At 38.0% G+C, this 19,638-nt stretch overlaps 1 protein-coding gene across 3 annotated transcripts in view; it reads left to right on the forward strand.

Moving 5' to 3' along the window:
- The window catches only part of IMPG1 (interphotoreceptor matrix proteoglycan 1), a 64,688-nt gene that overhangs the window by 33,718 nt on the left and 11,332 nt on the right, over positions 1–19,638 (forward strand). For 2 of the 3 annotated variants that reach the window (XM_074819729.1, XM_074819731.1), the window contains exon 13: positions 18,830–19,401. In XM_074819729.1, the coding sequence (XP_074675830.1) occupies positions 18,830–19,401 (572 nt within the window). The remainder of the gene's footprint in view (positions 1–18,829; positions 19,402–19,638) is intronic. The other variant, XM_074819730.1, reaches the window with a different exon arrangement.

The following is a 19,638-nucleotide window of genomic DNA, read 5'->3' on the forward strand; positions in this document are numbered from 1 at the left end:
TTATGGTACAAATTCAAAAAGGTAGAGCAAAAAGCCATGTGGGAAAACACCAAAAAAAAGGAAATCCCAGGCTAACACAAAAAAATTTTGGTATTTAAAACATGGAAGTTAAATTACTTTGGGTTCTACAGAGAGATGTGGATAACAGCAGCAAGAGTATCATGAAATAATTTATTCCAAGCAAAGAGTATCATGATTCAGAAAACTTTACCTACCTACAGGTTTGATGAATGTGAAAAACTTTTAGATATTTCTGTTTTCGATGTTTGTTTATTCAGTTTTATCCATACAGTAGGGCTTTTTAGAGGCACCCAGATATATGAGAAAAAATACATAATAAATCAAAAAACTATATACATACGTATGTCTAGGTGGAGAAAAGTCTGTATAATTTAGCCTTTAAAATGAAAAATACATGATAGACATGTTTCCCACAGTTATCAGAAAAGCGTTGACCCTGCAGATGAAAAAAGTTTGGACAAAGATAGTAGGGTCAGCTTTAGGCCACAGGCAGATTAGGCTTCCCCTTAGAACAGCAAAATGTCAGTAAGGCTACTGCCTCCATCACCTCCATCAGTGGCTTGGAAAGCCATGCTAGACACTGTGGAGAACGACAGTGTGCAGGTAACTGGATTGTGTGGGGCAGCAGCAAGAGCCCCTGGCAAAGCCGACAGAGCCATGGTTCCTGCTCTTGTCCTAGCTCTTGTCTTCTCCCTCTTCTGCTCCCTGACATGGCCTCACCATCTCAGCGTTAGGTCAGTAAACTTTAATTTTACTTACACTTCTAAGAAGCCCGTGCTAGCTGCGTAAGATGCAAGGGGTCACTACAAACACATAGGAGGAATTAGTTCTTGGCTGAATATTCAGATGTGCTTTGAGACAGATTTTTGACTGCCTAAACAGAAAAGCATAAGGCAAGTAAGAACTTCATAGGAATCAGCAGGATTCTCTGAAGTCCCCACGTAGTCTCTAAGCAATACTAAAAAATCTGCAGAGAAAAACAAACAAAAACCAAATTCAGGGCAAAATGCCCACAATATGCATTAGTTTGGACAACCACACCCAGTGTTTCTTGATCCCCAAAAATGTCATCCTCAAAGCTTCTAAGTTTGCTCCCTGCTGCACGAAAGTCCCCTGCTCCCTTAGAAGGCTCTACTTTGTCCCTGATCCTTCAGATCCCTCCTTGCTCAGTCCTTGGCCTTTTATGTCCCACCATCCACTCCAGAAGCCTCTTGCAGTGAGAATAATGAACTCTCCTCCCCCTTTCAGGATGTTCTTTCTGACACAGCATGCCCAGAAACAGCAAGAAGACACCTTCATCCCCGCTGCCTGGCCAGATCCTTTAAGGCAAACAGGCAATGTTTGCATAGCTGATTAGAAACACCCCACTGCATGGTGATAACGTCCTTCACAATGGGCCCACACAGCAGAAATGTGAGAGGGGGGGAATGCACATGTAGTGTACTGTTTACAGTGTTGTTCTTTCTGGATCCAGTAAAAAACAATATCGTCATTTTAAAGAATGTAAAAGCTTCCACTTGAGATCATACACTAATTAGCTCCAGTAAGGGAAGAGCATAGCATATTCCATGATCATGCTGTTGTGCCTGGTAGTTTATGTACTGAATAAGAACTTTCCATTCTATACTCTTGCCTTTATACACAGAGTTCTGAAGTGAGATAAAGGAAAATACTTTATGATTAGCAGAGTCACTTAAAGATTAGAAAATCACTTCTTACAATAATCAATTGTCAAATGTTCCTGAAAATAAATTTTATGATGAAAAGTGTTAAACACAACTATTTTCAAACACATGTTGAGAAGTCTTGTAGTGCTACTGATAAAAGCACAGCATACCTTCAAATAACAGTACAGCATACCTTTAAATAACAGTCATTATAACTGTGGAAAAGAGTTACATTTGCAGGGGAAAAAGAAGTCATATGCATTTTTCATTCTATTCACTCATTGGGTTAGGGATTTAATGTCATAAAAATCACATAAAGTCACATATCTACTTGTGATTTTCTAAATAGCTGAAAAACCTTGTAGCCTAACAGCTCCAAATGACTGAAGAGAAGCAGCAGAGGATATTTGACTCACCAAAAATGCAGAGCAACTTATGCTGAAGGCACTAGTTCCATTCTTTTTCTTCAGATTTAAAATTGTAAATAATTTGTTTATTGCAATTTATTACAGTTACTGCCTAACTGGTTTTCACTGGATGGGAGGAGGGGTACAGGAGATGGACCCCTCTGGCCCCAAGGTTCGAGCTTGCTTGATTGTTCCCCAGTGACAGTGTAGGACCACAGTTCATCTCACTCTCCCACAGGCTCTGATACCTCAGTTCAAAATGGCGATTAGATTCAGTGTTTCTAAATGATCCTCAGAGACAATATATTGCATAGTTTAATGAGTTTCAGTGTCATCAGGCAAATATGAGGACCAAGGGAAATTCTAGGATGGATAATACAAATGGAAAGTTCACCACTTACACAGATTTCTTCAACAAATTTTTCTCATATATTTTGAAATTCAGTAAAAAAATAAATAAAGGTTTTTCTTCTTCCTAAAGCTATTATTGCCTGTGCCCACAGAACATGCACTTAAAGAGATGTGGACCTTCTGTAAGTGCAGGTTTGATCCTGTAAGCACGTGGTACTGACCCTTTAAACACTACTTTAAGTAATTATTTGTTGCACATTTGGGTTGGAACCTCTCAATCTGCAAAACAAAAAAAACTGTCCAAAGCTGTAAAAAAATCTTGTTCCTCCTTGTTGAACACAAGTTATGTCCAAAACAAGAATTTAAAAATCCCACCACTATCTCTGCAACTGAGTAGCAGGAGAAAAATAATTGTTCCCTGTCTAAAAAGAAGGGATGCCATGTTAGAATTGACACAAAGCTGTAGTTTGGTTAAAATCTTATAGTACAGAAAACATACAGAAGAGAGATGTTGAAAATCTATTTACTAAGTTCTTAAAAGCATAAATAGTATATACTCTTTAAAACTTTTTCTTTTTTTATAGCTTTTTTCAATTCTGGCAGTCCTGTGTACAGCATTCCCTGTATTCTTTTATTTCCCTAGATGTTGCATATTTCATAAGAACCGATAGAATTTGATCTGGAAATTCCGGACTTAACAACATTTATGTCTAAGGTTTTATTAAAGTCAACAGTGTTGGTGATATTAATACAGCAAGCAGAATTCCTTACTAGCAAGTACAGAATTTTTCATTTGTGCCTGGCTGCATTTCATAGCTGCATTTCTTAGTAATATTTTTTAAAAATAAACAAACAAACTTTTAACTGTTGCTGGTGTAAAACAGCAGGAACTACTTAGTACTGTATGAGGTTGAACAGAAGGTTAGAGTCTAAACAGTTGCCTGTAATTCTACTACATTATTTTCTAGCCATTTCCCCACCGTACAGTCCAGAAGGTGGAGCAAGTTTTCTTCATCACATGTTTAGAACTTCAAATTCACTCTTTACCATGAAGGAAGAGCTGGATACCAGAAGTAACATAGTCTGAGATTCTTTTAGGTATCCCCATCAACTGTATGTTTCACAGATGGATTTTATCACATGGGTGTGACTACAGGCTGAACGTTACTACAGACTCCTGAACATCAAATCTCTACAACCTATCCCAAATACTTTAATTGTGCCTACCGGAGGTCACTGAGCAAAGTAATTAAAAAAATTCTTTCACAGCTCCCAGAAAGATAATCAGACTCAGCCTCACACACAAAAATACACAGAAAGTTCTGCATAAAGCATCTTGGGAAAGGAGAGTGAAAAACAGGTGAGGAACAAGGACTCAAACTGACAAGAGGTGTCCTTTTGAGACATGCAGGATGGGATTGGGTAGACAGTGGGAGGAATGAACCAGGAGCAGATGTGAAGCTTCTTTCGGATGGTACTGTGCTCATTCTGGACAGTGGTGCTGTCCATGGGCAGTAAAGAGCAGGCCAGTGAGGATTAGACAGCTGTGCTGGCCAAACAGTGATGACAGTTAATCCAGCCCTTGAAGTAGCTCAGTACTACTAGGAAGATGCTAAGCTGCCTTTAAAGTAAGTCTAACCTTTGAATTTAAAATTCTGTTTTGAGATTTCACAATAGAATTAAGAGAAAAACCCTGGTATAAATTTCCAGACCTCTTACTGAAAAGTTCTGAAATGCCTGGATCAGATGTTGTGGTTTAAAGATTTGACTACTCAGAAAGGTTTTGCTTTGCTGTAGCACCTTCAAAATCTAGACTATTTCCATTTTCCATTTAGAACCAGTGCAAAACCCCTGCTTTCTTCTACTATCTGAGATGATACCTCTTCACTGTTCTCTAGCATTCCTCCTTCTTCATATTTTTTCCCCTCTGGAGTTAACTCATAAATATCTCTTCTGTATGGTTAAATTTCTTCACCCTCTCTGCAGCCTTCCTATGACTCTACCTAAAACAATATGGCCATTCAGTAAGGAATCCACTTGTGTAATGTATTAGACATTGTTATTTCAAAACCCAAGAAAATTTCAGCAATAAAACATATATAAATAAATGTATAAACAGATAAAAGAGTTCATTAATTCGGCAACAATAATAACTATATACTTCCTAAACAGTAAGAAGAATTTTCATTTTTATCTGTTTTAATTGTAGCTACTAACAAATTATACATTCCAGGTAAATTATTATCCCAAAATTCTGACCATCATGGAGGAAGCATTATTTCTGGAGAAGTTATTCCAGAAGCACAGGACAAAATAAAGCTAGCAGTAAAACACTTCAGCTATTCTGTTGTAGCACATCTCAGCTCACCAGCCTGGATCATCCTCAAGCTCTCAAGAAAGACTCTGAGAGAAAAAGACTCTTCAGGGTGGATCACAGTTTTTTCTGTGAGAAAAAAACACTGATGAGGAGTAGATGGTGGTCACATCTCTGTATGCGTAACTGATAAAAGCCTCATTAATTTCCATAATTGCTCTCATGTTCACACAGCCTTGTTGTGGGTGGTCCCCTTTAATGTCTTCCTCCTGCCCAACAGTTAATTTAGTTGTGCACTCCTCACTCACTACTATTTCTAAGCAATCTGTAGAAAAACTCAGTTTTCTGTCTGGGGATTCTTTCTGTCTCTGGTTCATCCTCAGCTGCCTAAGCACCATCTATGTTTAGCATAGCTTTCTATTTGGCATAACCAGCATTGTCATGGAAAAGAAAACCTCATTACTTCTTGCAAGAACCACTCTGGATGTTCCCAGGATTGGAATTCACCATTCTTTGTGCCAGGAAAGCTCACCACTTCCTTCACATCAATGGTTATACAGGGTAAGAACTCCTCTGTTTCCTTACATATTTTTCTGTTTTTCTTGTGTTTTCTTTGACCATAAACTGACAGGATTTTCTCAACATTCTCCCCCATCAGCTTCTCTCTGTGCCCTTTCACTTGTCACTTGCTGCCTCAGACATGCAAAGAACGCTTTTCGTGGAGCTGCTGCTTCAGTCTGATGCTTGGGGAAGTGAACAGGTAGGTCTGTGTCATTTTCTCAAGCATTATATACGATATTGATTAGCCTAAAAGTTATCTGTGAATTGAAGATAAGGCTGAATGCAAAAGCTTCAACAGGCCCATATTACGATACATCAGATTTAAGAAAAAGTTCGTAGTATTTTCACTGTTGTGATAAAGTTAGAATTGCATATTCAGGGTACTACAGGTATCCTGAAGAGTCCTAAACATATTAGAGTAAGTGATTAGCATATGGCCAAAATTTAATGATAGCCTGCTGCTCAGCTATCTGCATGCCGGGAAGAGCAGGAACAACCTGAATAGAACAAAACCTGCATCACATCTTCAAAACATACTTAAAAATGCTAAAATGAAGTTACTAATCCAGACAAAAAGGTATGAGAGAAACAGTGATTCTGTGATATTTTCCCAGTTTAACACATCACTTGTTTAAATTATTAAGCTATCCAATCACTTCAGTTTAGTTTTACTTTAAGGTAAAGCTTTGCTTCCTTCAAATATGATTTCTTATTCATACCCCTGCCCCCCCCCCCCCCCCCCCCCCAATATGTAACATAAATGCACGTTAACCAAAATATTTGAAAATTTACTTTATATGTAATTGGCAATTCCAATGACTCCTTGAAATTACTGTGTGAAGTACAGAAAACAATTTCTATTTCTTCTAACAAAATTTGCTTATCCAGAGGCAAATCTTATGAGCCACTTGTATAATGAGGAAATGTTCCTCATTCTCGTCGTTCTCCACCTATATAGATAGCAGGAAGATATACCTCAGTGCTCTGTCACTTGTTCACTCATACTTTTCACTCGTAAGTCTCTTCCCCAGACACTGGCGCACATTGCTGTCCCATTGTTTCCACATGTGCACACCTGGACCAGATGCTCATATTCTACACACACACACGGGGTTTCTCTCTCACACAGTCATCACTGTATATTGTTAGCCAAGTCCATTGCTCCTGCAGCTAATTCTCGTGTACCTCACTTGCACCCTTTTAGACTCTCAAAGCTAACCATCTTTCAGTACCTTATGTTTCCAAATTGCTATGACTTCTATAATTCGCATTTCCCTAATGATTGTCCCCTTCCATGTTCAATGCTATTTCACTCTAAACGAATCATCTCCCTCCCTCCAAATTCACCATAATACTGCTGACTTAAAATCACGCCACTAGTCAAAACTTAAGCTTTTCACTGTTTGCAGGTAACCCTCCACTATGAGTGAGATGTAACATATATACCACAGGCATTCATATATTTCAGTCTCAGATCCCATCTTGTGTTAAAACCAAACCTTTCTGACTGTGTGAAAAGACAAGATCTAAAGCTGAAAAATGGGAAAGTTCTCTTGTCTGCTGCCTAGGAAGACAGGAGCAACCACAAAGACTATAGAGGCTCAGAGAAGAGGAGAGGAGGAGTACTTGCTACATGATAACATTGAAAACCTGACAAGCCTCCAACCCACCTGTAATTCTTCTTCACCTTTGTTACTGTGCATGAAGGAGCTCTCCCTTCAGGAGGGACATGTAGCTGTTGCTGCACGTGATCTAACCACACTTTGTTCCAGAAAATTAATTCTCTTTAGAACTAAAGGGCTAAAAACTTCTTTGAGGAAGTTTACAGTCTTCAGACACAATTCCAGTAGTTCTAATCCTCTGATAAAAAAGGAAGAAATAAGTTCAGAATTTGAAGAGACAGTATCACAAATAACTTTAATAATGCCCTTAATAAGATTATTTAAAAACCTGTGACCAATGCAGTAGTAAAATAAGAAAAATATTTTGAAAGAAATAATACAGACTTTTGACCAGGGGGTGTAAGATTACCTTTTGCCAGGTCATAAATGAATGAAACTAATGAAGTTTGCATGTCATGTAGTCCAGATAGAACAAATATCAAGTAGAGTGGCACTGCTGAGACTAACATGCCCTAAATAATGCATTTTTCTTGCTCATTAAAAATCCTTGGTCTTGTTAGAAATGCTGGCTTCAAGAAATAATGTGTTATGATCAAATGGTACTAAAATTTTTATTTTATAAAATTATTACAGTCCTCTCTTTGGAGGATTCAGTATCCTACCAGCATAAGAAAATCCATCTGAGCTCAGCTTGGAATTCTTAATAGTTGGTTCCTTGTTAGGGGATAACTCGTGCAACCTACATTAGACTATTATAGGCAAGTTGTAACTTGGGTGCTCTGAATCACATCTCTGGATGGAGTTTCACATCTCTATCTACAGAGGGGGCTTGGCCTTCCAACGTTGGTTCTCTTGGCCATACCTGAGATGTCTCACATAGATGTCACTGATGCTAATATCAATTTAAGATGCTAATTCTTCAGTTTGAAAGATGCCAGGGTATTTAAAACTAAAAACCAAAAATACATTAAAATCTTAAATGAAGGTGAATTTACAATGATGTTTATACTAAATTTAATGGGGTTTGTGTGGTGGTTGTGTGGTGATTGTGGGAGGAGGGTATTGTTGGCATAGCAAAACCTGCTGGAGGTTGACTGAGAAAACAATTCATGAATGGCATCTTCATACTTGAGGATTTCAGTTCCTAAGCTCTACTTTTCAATAAAACTTGCCATTGTTTTGATTTATTTTTCTGATGATCAGAAGGAATGAAGTTGGAAAAATACTGCATCAGTAATACATTTCAGTGCTTTCCGCTAAATGCTTATGTAGCCTAGAGCAGTGGCTGAAGGCCTGGCTAAACTTATCTTAGATCATTAAGATAAGCCCAAAGTTCCATTCTCATCTCTATTAAATATCTTGTTCCCCATTTCAGAATCAGGCACTAACTGACACTCTAAAGTGAAACAATAAAAATCAAAATTATGCTGAACAATTCTTGAAGAACTCCACAATATGCCTACATGGGACTGCAAAGCTCTAATAAAGAAAAAAGTATCGTGGCTTGAGGAGAATACATGCCTGAACGCATCAGGACAGACAACTTCACTGATGATACATGGCAGGGCAGAAGAGAATACACTCAGCATCATCTACAGTTACAAAAAAAAAAATAAATTCTTCCTGTAGTTCACTTTTCTCCCCTCTTATTGACGAGTTCTTTTTAAACTGTTGTGAGAAGGTTTGTGTTAGTTATACTTAATACTTCTTTCATGTGGAAGGAGGAGGGTAGTTTACATCTTTGTATTATCATGTCTACTCAACAGTTTAAAAATTTAAATGAAGTCCGTGTACCCTTAATCTAAATGTTTTATTTCAGAAAAATCCCAAATATTTATTTAAATGTCATTTTTTGAGAAACTATCATATGTCTTGAGACTTCTGCACCCCAATATTATACGAAGGTCTTTTAGGGAATTTCAAAGCAAACATACAGCTAAAGGCTGTATGGATCCATTTTACTGTACTGTGTAGCTATTGCTGGTTGTAATATTTAAAGTGTCTGCTGCCTGACACCGGTGCTCTGGCTATTGTGAGCTGCTCAAATTCAGAAACCAGCCGTGATGGATGGATTTAACAAGTCAAGTCAGACTAAGGCATCTGGCCCAAAGTCATTATCAAAAACACTAAAATTGAAATGTATTCTTACAATGCAACATAGTGCAAAACCAGTAGGGTCTTTACAGTTAAATATCTCCTTCCATCTCTCTCTCGCAGAGTCACTTGTTCCATTTCAAAACTATGAGAAAAATCAGAATACCTTCATCCAAGGCACAACAGTTTAGAAGAATAAAATAGTTCTCATTCTGTGACTTCCATTCCATTAATTACATGGTTTTCACATACAAGTGACTATGTAGTATGACAAAAAAACCCCAAACTGTATTCAATGTTTTCATTGTTCTTGGCAAGTCTTAAAGTGCTTATCTCATGACAAGATTTTAAGAGAGTCACGGGTTTTAACTTTCTAATTTCATGTTTGTCTTTTCTGTTTTTAGGTCCTTGGGACAACACATTACTTGAATTTATACTGTGTGACTTCTATTTTGTTTTTACCATCTTGCAAACTAATAAACTTCCATACCACAAAACTGTCTCATGGTCCCATCACATAACAAAATTTGCTCTTTTTTTTCCTGTCATACAGTTATGAAAAATAGAGAAAGTGGGTAGGGATTTGGAGGGTACTTTCAATTCTGAACAACAGGTATTGTAACCTGTCAGATTTTGTTTCTAATAATTCTAAAACAAAATAAATCAAAAACAGTATTTCAGGTTCTCCTTTTGGGGTGCTCCAAAATCTTTACAGTGGCATGCAGAATTATTTGCAACATTTAGATGGATGCTTCTTTATGTTTCTAGGTGTTTGTAAAGCTTTAGGTCATTTTCACGTGGATTTCATTATTTTAAACTCATTAAATAAATTTTTCAAATTTAATTGTAGAACAGTCAACAATGGGAATAAGAACTGTTATAATCCTCCTGAAACTATAGTTTTAAGCGAGATGTTTCTTATTCAGCTTTCATTCCATTCCTTTGTAGATGTGTGTTCATATTTGCAAATTCACTGCTTCTCAGTTCTTCTTCTCTATTGAAGTCATTGATGTTGAATACTAACCAAATCCAGACTTCTCAGTTTAGCATGGTATCTTACTTGTTTAAGATATATTTTAATATGATTTTACTACGGTAGCAAGTAGTGCAGAACTTCAATACAAAATAACTTATGATAAATAATAGTCACAGCAGCGTCTGGCATTTTTGACATGTTTTCATTGTAGATATACTTACTAATTCCTTTTCTTCACAGAGTATTCTAATCTCAGTTGAATCATTTCCTTAGCGAGGACTTTAATCAGAAAACTTACTTTTAGAGCCCTTGAGCACTAGTATGGCATTTCCTCTGGCAATCTCTGTTGCAGATGAGGTAAAGGTTCTGTAAATGGTAAAAGTGACTTGTCATGTCATGGAAATAACCTAGCACTGACCTACTGTCCATACAAGGTATCTAATGATACACCTGTCTGTATAGTATTGTTATAAAACACAGGAATACTGCCTCAACATCCAACTTTATAATCCCTTAATTACGAGTGTGCATACTGTTAATTGCCTAAAGCAATTAATGTGGAAATACTGAGTTACCTTCTGCTGCAGTCAGAAGAGGTAAATGGATGTTTCTGCATCTTTTCCGAGTCTTGGAGAGGCAGAACCATCATCGTAACCAGGTGCAGTAACTCTTGAAGTCGGTGGAGAGACTGTAGTGTGATGATGGTCCAGACCCAGTTTTAACAGATCATTAACTGCTCACCAGTCTCTTTTCCACAGATACTTCCATTGCATAGTTTCAGCACAAAATGAAATCAAACACTGCTGCTCAGAGCTCTGGGGATGCTTTAAGCACCAGCTATTCCTGTATTGTTCAAAACACGTAGGTGTTTCTGAAATGCTTAATCCTCTAGAACTACTGAAACATCAGAATGCCAAAGACAGTCATTAAAATTTGACAGTCAAGTCTCTCAGTATATGAATTTGACACAGGTCTATAAAGTAAGCTTGCCCAATTAATTGTGTAGCTATTATATTTCCAGTTGTTGTACTTAAATGACTACTTCGAAGCTGAAAAAGTTTTAAAAGAGTATATATTAATTGTATTTATTGCATTATTTCAAAGCTTTAAAGAAAAATGTTTATTCAAAAACCATGCAAAAATCTTTAATGAGAAAACTATTAGCAGATAGCTAATTGAAGTAAAGAAAGTCCTTAATGAGACAGAAAATGACAAGCTGAATTACTATTTTTTGGCCATGCATTGGCCAATGCATGTGAAAATGTTAATCAAAGGAAAAATTTATTTGTAATAGCACAAGAAACTGATATTTTGAAGGACTCTTACAGGTACAGTGACCAAACACATGAAATTGGTAACTGGATATGTGACTACCTTTTGCTACTGACTGACTTCCTTGAAGGCTAAGGGAGCTTGCATTTTCCAAACAGAGATGGATCAATGAAAATATTAACCCTCAGACATTCCATAAAGGGAATTCTTTCTCTGTGTGGAAGTAAAAGGAGTCAGGGCTTGGCTGCCTTCTTAATGATTTACTCTAAATCTTTATGCATCTTTGAAGAACAAGAGAAGAATTCTTTGCTTTTAAGTTGTTTCTTCAGTCACTGCAGCAGTATATGATACTACTGACATCCAAAAAAAGGAATTATGGTAAAGATCCCAAAGTGAGATGAGGGCCATGTCATAACTCTGTTTGGGAACAGACATGTCCCAGAGCAAGCACCCAGTCTGTTGCCCTGGTCACATTACTCAGCTAAGCATGAAAGTCTGTAAAACAAGGTTGTCCAGATTGTCCAGTTGTAACCAAACAGATGCCAGTGTGTGGAACCCGACTAAAGAAGCACCTTTGGAAGGTTGTTTTCATAATGAACATACACAAGATTAGTAAACTATAGTTGCTCAACACACTGAATTCTGCGGTGTTTTAGCTTTTCAGGTCTTTATTTTGCAAATTTTATGCTATCCTCTTAGTTTTCAGAGTGTAAGGTAGAACTGAATTGTTCTGAGAATAATGAGAAATAATTATCATTACTAAGTAGTATTTTACTGAGGTACAAAATACTCCTCTTGTGATATCATGTCAGAATTACATTTATTGATATCTTTGGTGGTGAGAACATGATGATGAAGCTGCAAGGTGTGAAAATTTTCAGAATAAAATGAAGGCTTCTGAAGTTACACAGAGCACTACATGGTACTGGGTCTAGAGTTGCAGCTATCAGGTTGATCTGTGAAAAATTAGACTACTCAAAATATTTCAGCAAGGATCCTAAAGAGGAAAAGTCAAGAGATACAAGAATTTTTAGGACTGTGGATGATGAGGAGATGGGATTTGCTCCCAGTTAAATGAGGTTCACAGAAGTCAGTGGAGGAGTTCTGTTTGTTACACTGGACATTGGACCCAGCTTCTGGGGGGTTTCATACACAGACAGAATGACAGTCATTTTGGCTCTTCTGGCTTGGCCTTACAGTTAAAAAGGCAAACTTAATCAGTAATTATGTGCTGCAAGACATTTGTTGTGACATGTTAGGTTAATGATCCTCTTCCCTTAATTCTCTTAATCCTTGTTTTCCTTGTGCCCTAGTTAAAAATGAAAGACCTCAAATACAAATTTGGCTCTTTATCAATTTGCTTGTATACAACAGACCTGCACCCAGGGATTTTGTGGCATTTCACTCACCAAGAAAATACATACATTTGAATCCAGCTACTTGCTGTACCAGTCCACCTAGTATTTATATCACCAGAGCTTCCCATAAGGAGATTATGCATTATGTACCTGCATTATGGACCAATCTCTTAATTGCACACTTCTTCCTTTGTTAGTCATTTTCTTCAGCCAGCATGTATATCAATATGTACATTTACATTGTAATACAGTAACTTTCATATACAGAACAATATCTGCCAGGGGACTTGGAAAATTTGTCTGTTGTCAATAGGAAATGTCAGTGCTTATCAAGCTCATGAATGAAATGAAATGCCAGGGCTCTTAATGTATAACTTTCTGGGCCTTCTTATTAATACAAACCCAGTTGAAAAATTTTTCATGACAATTTGACCTTTCCCAAACAATAATTCTTTATTCATGGTCAATTAGGAGAATTTTCCTCATTTAAAAAACAAAAAAAAACCAAACAAACAAACAAAAAAAAAAGAGGACAAACTAATTAGGTACCCAAAATAAAGTTGTTGAAATGGCAGTTGATTTCTTCTGGTAAGTCAAACCTATGTATTTTACTTCCTCAGTTGGGAAAAAATGCCTGCATGCAGCACTCTTTTTACAAAGATTTAATATAGCAATGTGCCTAGGAAATTGCCTCTTAATTTAGTGTTTACAAATCTTTGCCAACAGCAATTTAATTTTAGATATAAAACTCTCCTCAGTGTAAGATTGTCCTGCCTTGTCCATGTAATATAAAAAAACATCTGGAGAGTTCAGCGAACATCTTTGTGGGAGGGTAAGTGGTGGCTGAGAGTTAGAGTTGAGTTATATATTGCTGACAGCAGTTTTTAATTCGATGCCATTGTTTAATCTTCAATATGGTTACTCTGGAGTTATATTTGAGTTCTACATCTTTTTTTGTGCTCTCTGTGTGTTCCCTGCACCTGAATGATAGCATTGTAGACCAAACTGTATGCTGAAATGAAATATGCTGAGCTAAGAATGTCTAAATCTTCAGTGTTTGTGTTTTTAGAGGTTTCATAAAATAATTGTCTTTTTCTAGCCTTCTGCTGTAAAAATCTCATCTACAAGTCAAAATGGGTGAAGTATCACAAATAATTGCTTTATAATGAGCCAGTTTAACTGTATTTTGTGTTCCATTTCAAAATTATATATATATGTGCGTATAGAATCATAGAATAGTTTGGGTTGGAAGGCACCTTTAAAGGTCATCTAGTCCAACCCCCCCTGCGATAAACAGGGACGTCTTCCACTAGATCAGGTTGCTCAGAGCCCCATCCAACCTGGGCTTGAATGTTTCCAGGGATGGGGCTTCTACAACTTGTCTGGGCAACATGTTCCAGTGTTTCACCACCTCCACAGTAAAGAATTTCTTCCTTATATCTAGTCTGAAAACCAATATATATTGTGTTTATATATAAATCCAACATTTTAAATGGAAATTCATTCCAAATGTCTAGGTATTCTTTGTTTCATCCATAGTTTTTAACTCCTTCAGGTTGATTTTTATCAAAGTATTACATAGACAGTGGAAAAGCTTGTCAAAACCAGTGGCAAATCATTTTACTGCTGATTTCAACATGTCACTTGTGTAGGCATGTCTTGCAGAGTAACCTGACATGTTAGACAAAGTGCAACCAACAGACAGGGTCAGTAACCCCTGGGTTTGGGACTGGTGCTGTGCTCCAGTAAGTGCTCAGCAGCCTTGTAGGTGAGCCCGTTACCTTTCATATTGCAGGGGACTAACACCACATCTGTGGTCAGTCACTGTCCATCTCAGCTGGAGAGACAGCAACTGATAAATAAGAATTGGCAGCTTATGAAAACAGGTGATACGTGCACAGAGATCATCTTGGTATGCCCTCAAGGCCTTTTAAGTTATTTTGTTTGTAATAAGAGGATACTAGAAGACCTTTATAGTCTATATATAGTGCATATATATATATGCACACATACACAGCTATATGCCAAACGTTTAATATATGTATGGTTATTCTGCTTCACACTTGCTGCAATTTCAAAGCCATTTCAGTACTTCTTTCTCCTGTAATTACCTCTTTTCAAAATATAACGTGCCAAACAAATACCATCACGATCCTATGCTTGAGTGTATGTTGTCATGCTGAGAGAACGTTGCTTTGTGGAGTTGCAGGTTCATCCCATCAATAGCTCATCCTGCATTAATGCCTTCAAGCACTAATGCTAAGAAATCTGTTTTGAGTTCCCTTAACTAATAAGTGACTCTCACTCCTTATCAGCATAACAAGTAACAGCAAGAGCTTTGTAAACAGAGAACATCACCAGGCTTTCTTTTTCTAATCTGTCCATATCCTTGATTACACAAGAAACACGAGGACACATGAGCGTCTCAAGTTCTCAGTGAAGTATTAGGGCACCAAGCTGTGCTGCAGCACTTGGTGTTACATCCTGCATGCACAGCCACCGTTCCATGCAGCACTTTGGTATTCTCTTTTGGTTGCTCTCTAGGACTGTAGTCCGTGTATTGTACTGTCAGCAGTGCAAATTATATATCACAACAAAGAAAAGGAGACTGTACAAATGTGCTAGTTTAAATGGGAATTTGCTGCACCCACTTCATGGTCCTGTTGTGCTTCCAGATCACCAGAGTCTGGCCTTGAGGTAAAGGAGAATGTAGCACTTGGTTTTTTTCTGCATCCTGTCCGACACAGATGCTTTGTATTAGCAGTGTACTTCAGTCTTTTCCAGAATCACCAGTACTGTAAGCTTGCTTGTTATTTTGTACACTTCAGTCATGAACAGCCACTGGGGATGTGGGAAGGAGGTGGGAGGAGCTCATCATGTGAAAGTTAAGGAACTATTTTATAATCTGGCAGAAAACTTTTCCCCTAAGGGCTGTAGGACTGGGCACGCCTGATCCTCAAGCACCCTGATCTCACTTGCTCAGGTTTTATACTACCACAGTCCATTGACTTCAGTGAGTTCACTGCTGATAAACATGGGATTAGAATTCAGTCCTAAATATCAAACCCAAAATAGGTGAAATATAGTCTCTTATCAAGTGGGAATTTTTGTCATCTAAATCATTCTGGTTTCCAAATATTTTGCCAGTTAAAATGAGGCACATGGGGGAAGATGTTTTCATGCATGCAGATGAAGGCAACAAAATTGACTAAAATTTTGCCTTGTCCAATATGGGAAAGGGATACTAAATATTGACAGAAATGAGTGATCTTCAATAACTTACCCTCAGCCAGGCAGTGTTAAGGGCAAAATAGGCACCCTGTGTTGCCTCCCCTAAAACATGGTCTCTGGAAAGCCTTGGCAGCCAGCTCCTACTGATTTGTTCCAAAGCGACAAAGTATAACAAAATGTTTGTCCGGCATCATCAGCTGTCCAGGACAGCTTGGGAACTGTCTTTGATGACTGCTCTACTTCAAGCTGCAAGACAACAGGGGAATCCTGCAAGAACATGTAACAGTAGCTAATAACCTTCAAAAGAGAGGGAGCATCTTGCAAAGCAGTTGCCTTACAAACTTGCAATGTTTTGTGCATCAGAAAGCAGCAAATATGGAAGGTGTCCTTTCCCTGATTACCCCCATTAGAGTAGTTCACATCTTGTTTCTAGAATGCTTTTTCACGCGTAGCTACGAGAACATGCACTGCTGCTGTGATAAACTCTGCTCTAGCAAGAATTTGCCTGATATTGCTCAGCACCTTGCTGAAATACAGTGTTAGCATCTGTTACTCAATACCTGTTAAAAACAGTCTTTACTTTGTGCTTTCACATGGGTTTATTTGTACCAGAATAACATTTGCACTAGTTACTGATGTAGTGACTGCATAAATAGAAGCAGATGCAGTAATGATCCCCCCAGGCTGCTTTATCTGAAGAGTTGTGCTTCAGAGTATCCAGGTTATTTTTGGAAATTGCTTCTAGAAGTTCACTTCCCCACAGAACAGAAAAAAAAAATCTAGTTCTTCCATTAGCCAAGGCACATGAAACACTTGTAACAAATGGAAAACTTTAGAACTGAGAGTGGGAGGAAGAACACTCCAGTAACACCATGTTACTGGTATTCCAGAGTAAAATTCACTGACCCTTCACCAGAGCCAGACCCACGCTGCCCTGCTAGTAGCATCAAACTATGTCACAACAGAAAGTGTTTCCCTTTTACAAAAAACTTTAATAGTCCTTATCAGTCTAATACTTGAGCATCTCAGAGAAAGCCGTGAACCTCAGTCACGCTACAAGGAGCTGAAAGGATTGATTTAGATAACAAAAACTACGTAAGGGGAAAACCAGGCATCTCACATAAATTTGTTTTATATTTGTTCTGTATGTCAGCAGAAAGATATAGGCACTTCAAGAGATCCAGCATATATTTGGATGGTTTTCTTCAAGTGAGATAAATTTCTCTGTATTGACTAAAAAGGGAGCAAAGATGACTGGCTTAGAGGATGCATCTCACTTTTAAATGCCTCCTAGAAGTGAGATCAATACCACACAAAGGCATATTCTTAAGACTCCTGAGGACTTTGAAGCAGAACCAAAAAGTAAATCTAGTTCTCTCACAGCCTACTCCAAAAGTTTAACCACTGGTCAGTCTATTATGTGTTTTACTTATTTTATTACTATTGATAATATTTTTATATATTAATTTTTTAGTATTACACTATTATTTTTATATTAACTTATTTTATTAGCATATGTTTTATTTATCTCTTTACACTACCATCACTGAATCACCATATATATATACATAGTAAAACAAAGGAGAGAAGCAGATCCATACATAAGTTTATGCAAAGTGGTAACTGGATGGGAGAAAATTCTTTTCAAGCATCTAATTCTAGTAAAACCACATATGGTGCCTTAGAACAATTCTTTGCTGTTTTGAGAAGTGGGGTTGGCTTAGCAGAATGGGGCTATATATGGCTATATAGAAAATAATCCACATTAGACCAAGGCATTGTATCTGCAGGGAAGAACCAAAGAGCTAGTACATGCTATTAAATTAGCAGTGTCAAGAAAACAGCTCTCTCATCCTAAGCTTTTTCTTTGTTGAAAATGTACATTTGTTCCCAAAACCAGCAATACAATAAGCAGAAGATTGGGTCTCATTCATTTAGAAGCATGGGCATGCTCTATGGGCAACTCCTATGCCATAGACAAGATAGTTTCCACCTTGTTCAGTTGAGGTTATTCCCAATGCAAAAGTTTGCTCTCCTTTAGTACTTTCGTTGGCCACTGGGAGGAGATCAGTGAGTAGGGAATGGAAGAGTTCATCAGCTGGAAAAAAACTTCTTTCCTACCAGCTGATAAGTGATTTTTGCCTGTGGGGGACTGCTGTAAGTCCCATGTGAAATCCACATAAGTATATCACTGGAAAAGGACAAAGTTGTCAGCTTGAGTAGATGGTTGTTGCTTGGAGGCCATCATTTTCTGTGAAGTCATTGTGGCTCCATAGCTGTAAGACAAATTCAGAGTCTCATTCATCACACTTTAGATTTGGATTTCAGCTATGGCTATCACACATCCTAGATCCACGCCAAGACCCAATAGGGACCTCACAAAAGTTCAGCATCTGGATCAAATAGCTGCTTCAGGTGCAGCTGATGATTTCTTAAAGTTTGAAGTTATTTTCACTGGCGCTGTTGTCTTAACTAAATTGACACAGTTTGCATCTGAAGAGGCTGTACTGTTTTTCATTACCTCTTTTTATGATTACTAGCAAATAATAGCTTTAACCTCTTGCAGAGGGGAACAGAATGACTCTGGCATACAACTGATCCAAGCAGACAGCTCAAAGCTGTGATCTAGTCTTTCAGTCAATATAAACTGACAGTGTGATTATGTACCTTCAAAACCAGAATGTGCTTTGAAATGGCTCAGGAAATACTTACCAAGTGTAATTATTATTTAAAAAGGGCACCCACAGAAAACTCATCACTCAAACATGTGGGTGAGGTGTTTTATTCCAGTAGTCCTACCTTGGTGATGGAAACATTTTCATGTTTAGATACTGTTAAATCTTGTTTTTAAAAATGCTTCAGTAGAAATACAATATACATGTTGTTCCCCATGCTTGGTGTTTGTTATGCTTGCTTTTCAAAATAGCTATTTGTTTTTCCCCTGTTTTTCTGCAGCAGTTAAGATCACGGATGAACCAGAATCATCAGGCGATAACATTTTAGTTACAGCCAGCACTTACAAAACATTGCCTTTCTTTATTGGTTCAAGTGATCTCTCTACCACGCAGCCTGAAGCTGTTATTACAGATGTGCTACCATCAGACCCAACAGCACCGCCGCCTGCAGCAACCACCCCATCCTACAGCCACTCTGAGATCATCAAGCAGTCCCTTGAAGTACCAGATTCCTCAGTGCCCACATCTGAGAGCATTCCTCCTGATGGCACCGGGACAGGAGTGCAGGATATTGCTGGCAAGTTAGATCATGTTGGTGTGATGAGCACAGCAGCACTGGATGAAGTGGAGCACAGCAGCAGTTATATCTCACTGCTGACAGCTGAGCCTGCAGAAGCCACCCCCGCTCCTACGCTGAAGTATGTAACTACCAGCTCCATGACAACCGCAGCCAAAGGCAAAGAGCTAGTGGTTTTCTTCAGCCTGAGGGTAACCAACATGCACTTTTCTGATGACCTCTTCAATAGGAGTTCGCCAGAATACAAAGCACTAGAACAACAGTTCGTGCAATTGGTGGGTGAAAATCAGCTTCAACAACGCATGCAATAGTCGGGCATGGTTTAAAGCAATACACTAAAGAGCACAGTATGTTAACAATACCAGACCCTAGTATAATTCAGTCTGATAAGCTGTATTTTTAAAGGAGACATAAACCTGGGATGCTCTCAGGGTATGAAGAAACAGTTTAGGAAGTCAGTGACAGTTTTTACTTCTTCAAGAGACTCCAGATATATGCCTGGCATGTAATTT

This window comes from Strix aluco, chromosome 3 (assembly GCF_031877795.1).
Source record: "Strix aluco isolate bStrAlu1 chromosome 3, bStrAlu1.hap1, whole genome shotgun sequence".
NCBI classification, from domain to species: Eukaryota; Metazoa; Chordata; class Aves; order Strigiformes; family Strigidae; genus Strix; species Strix aluco.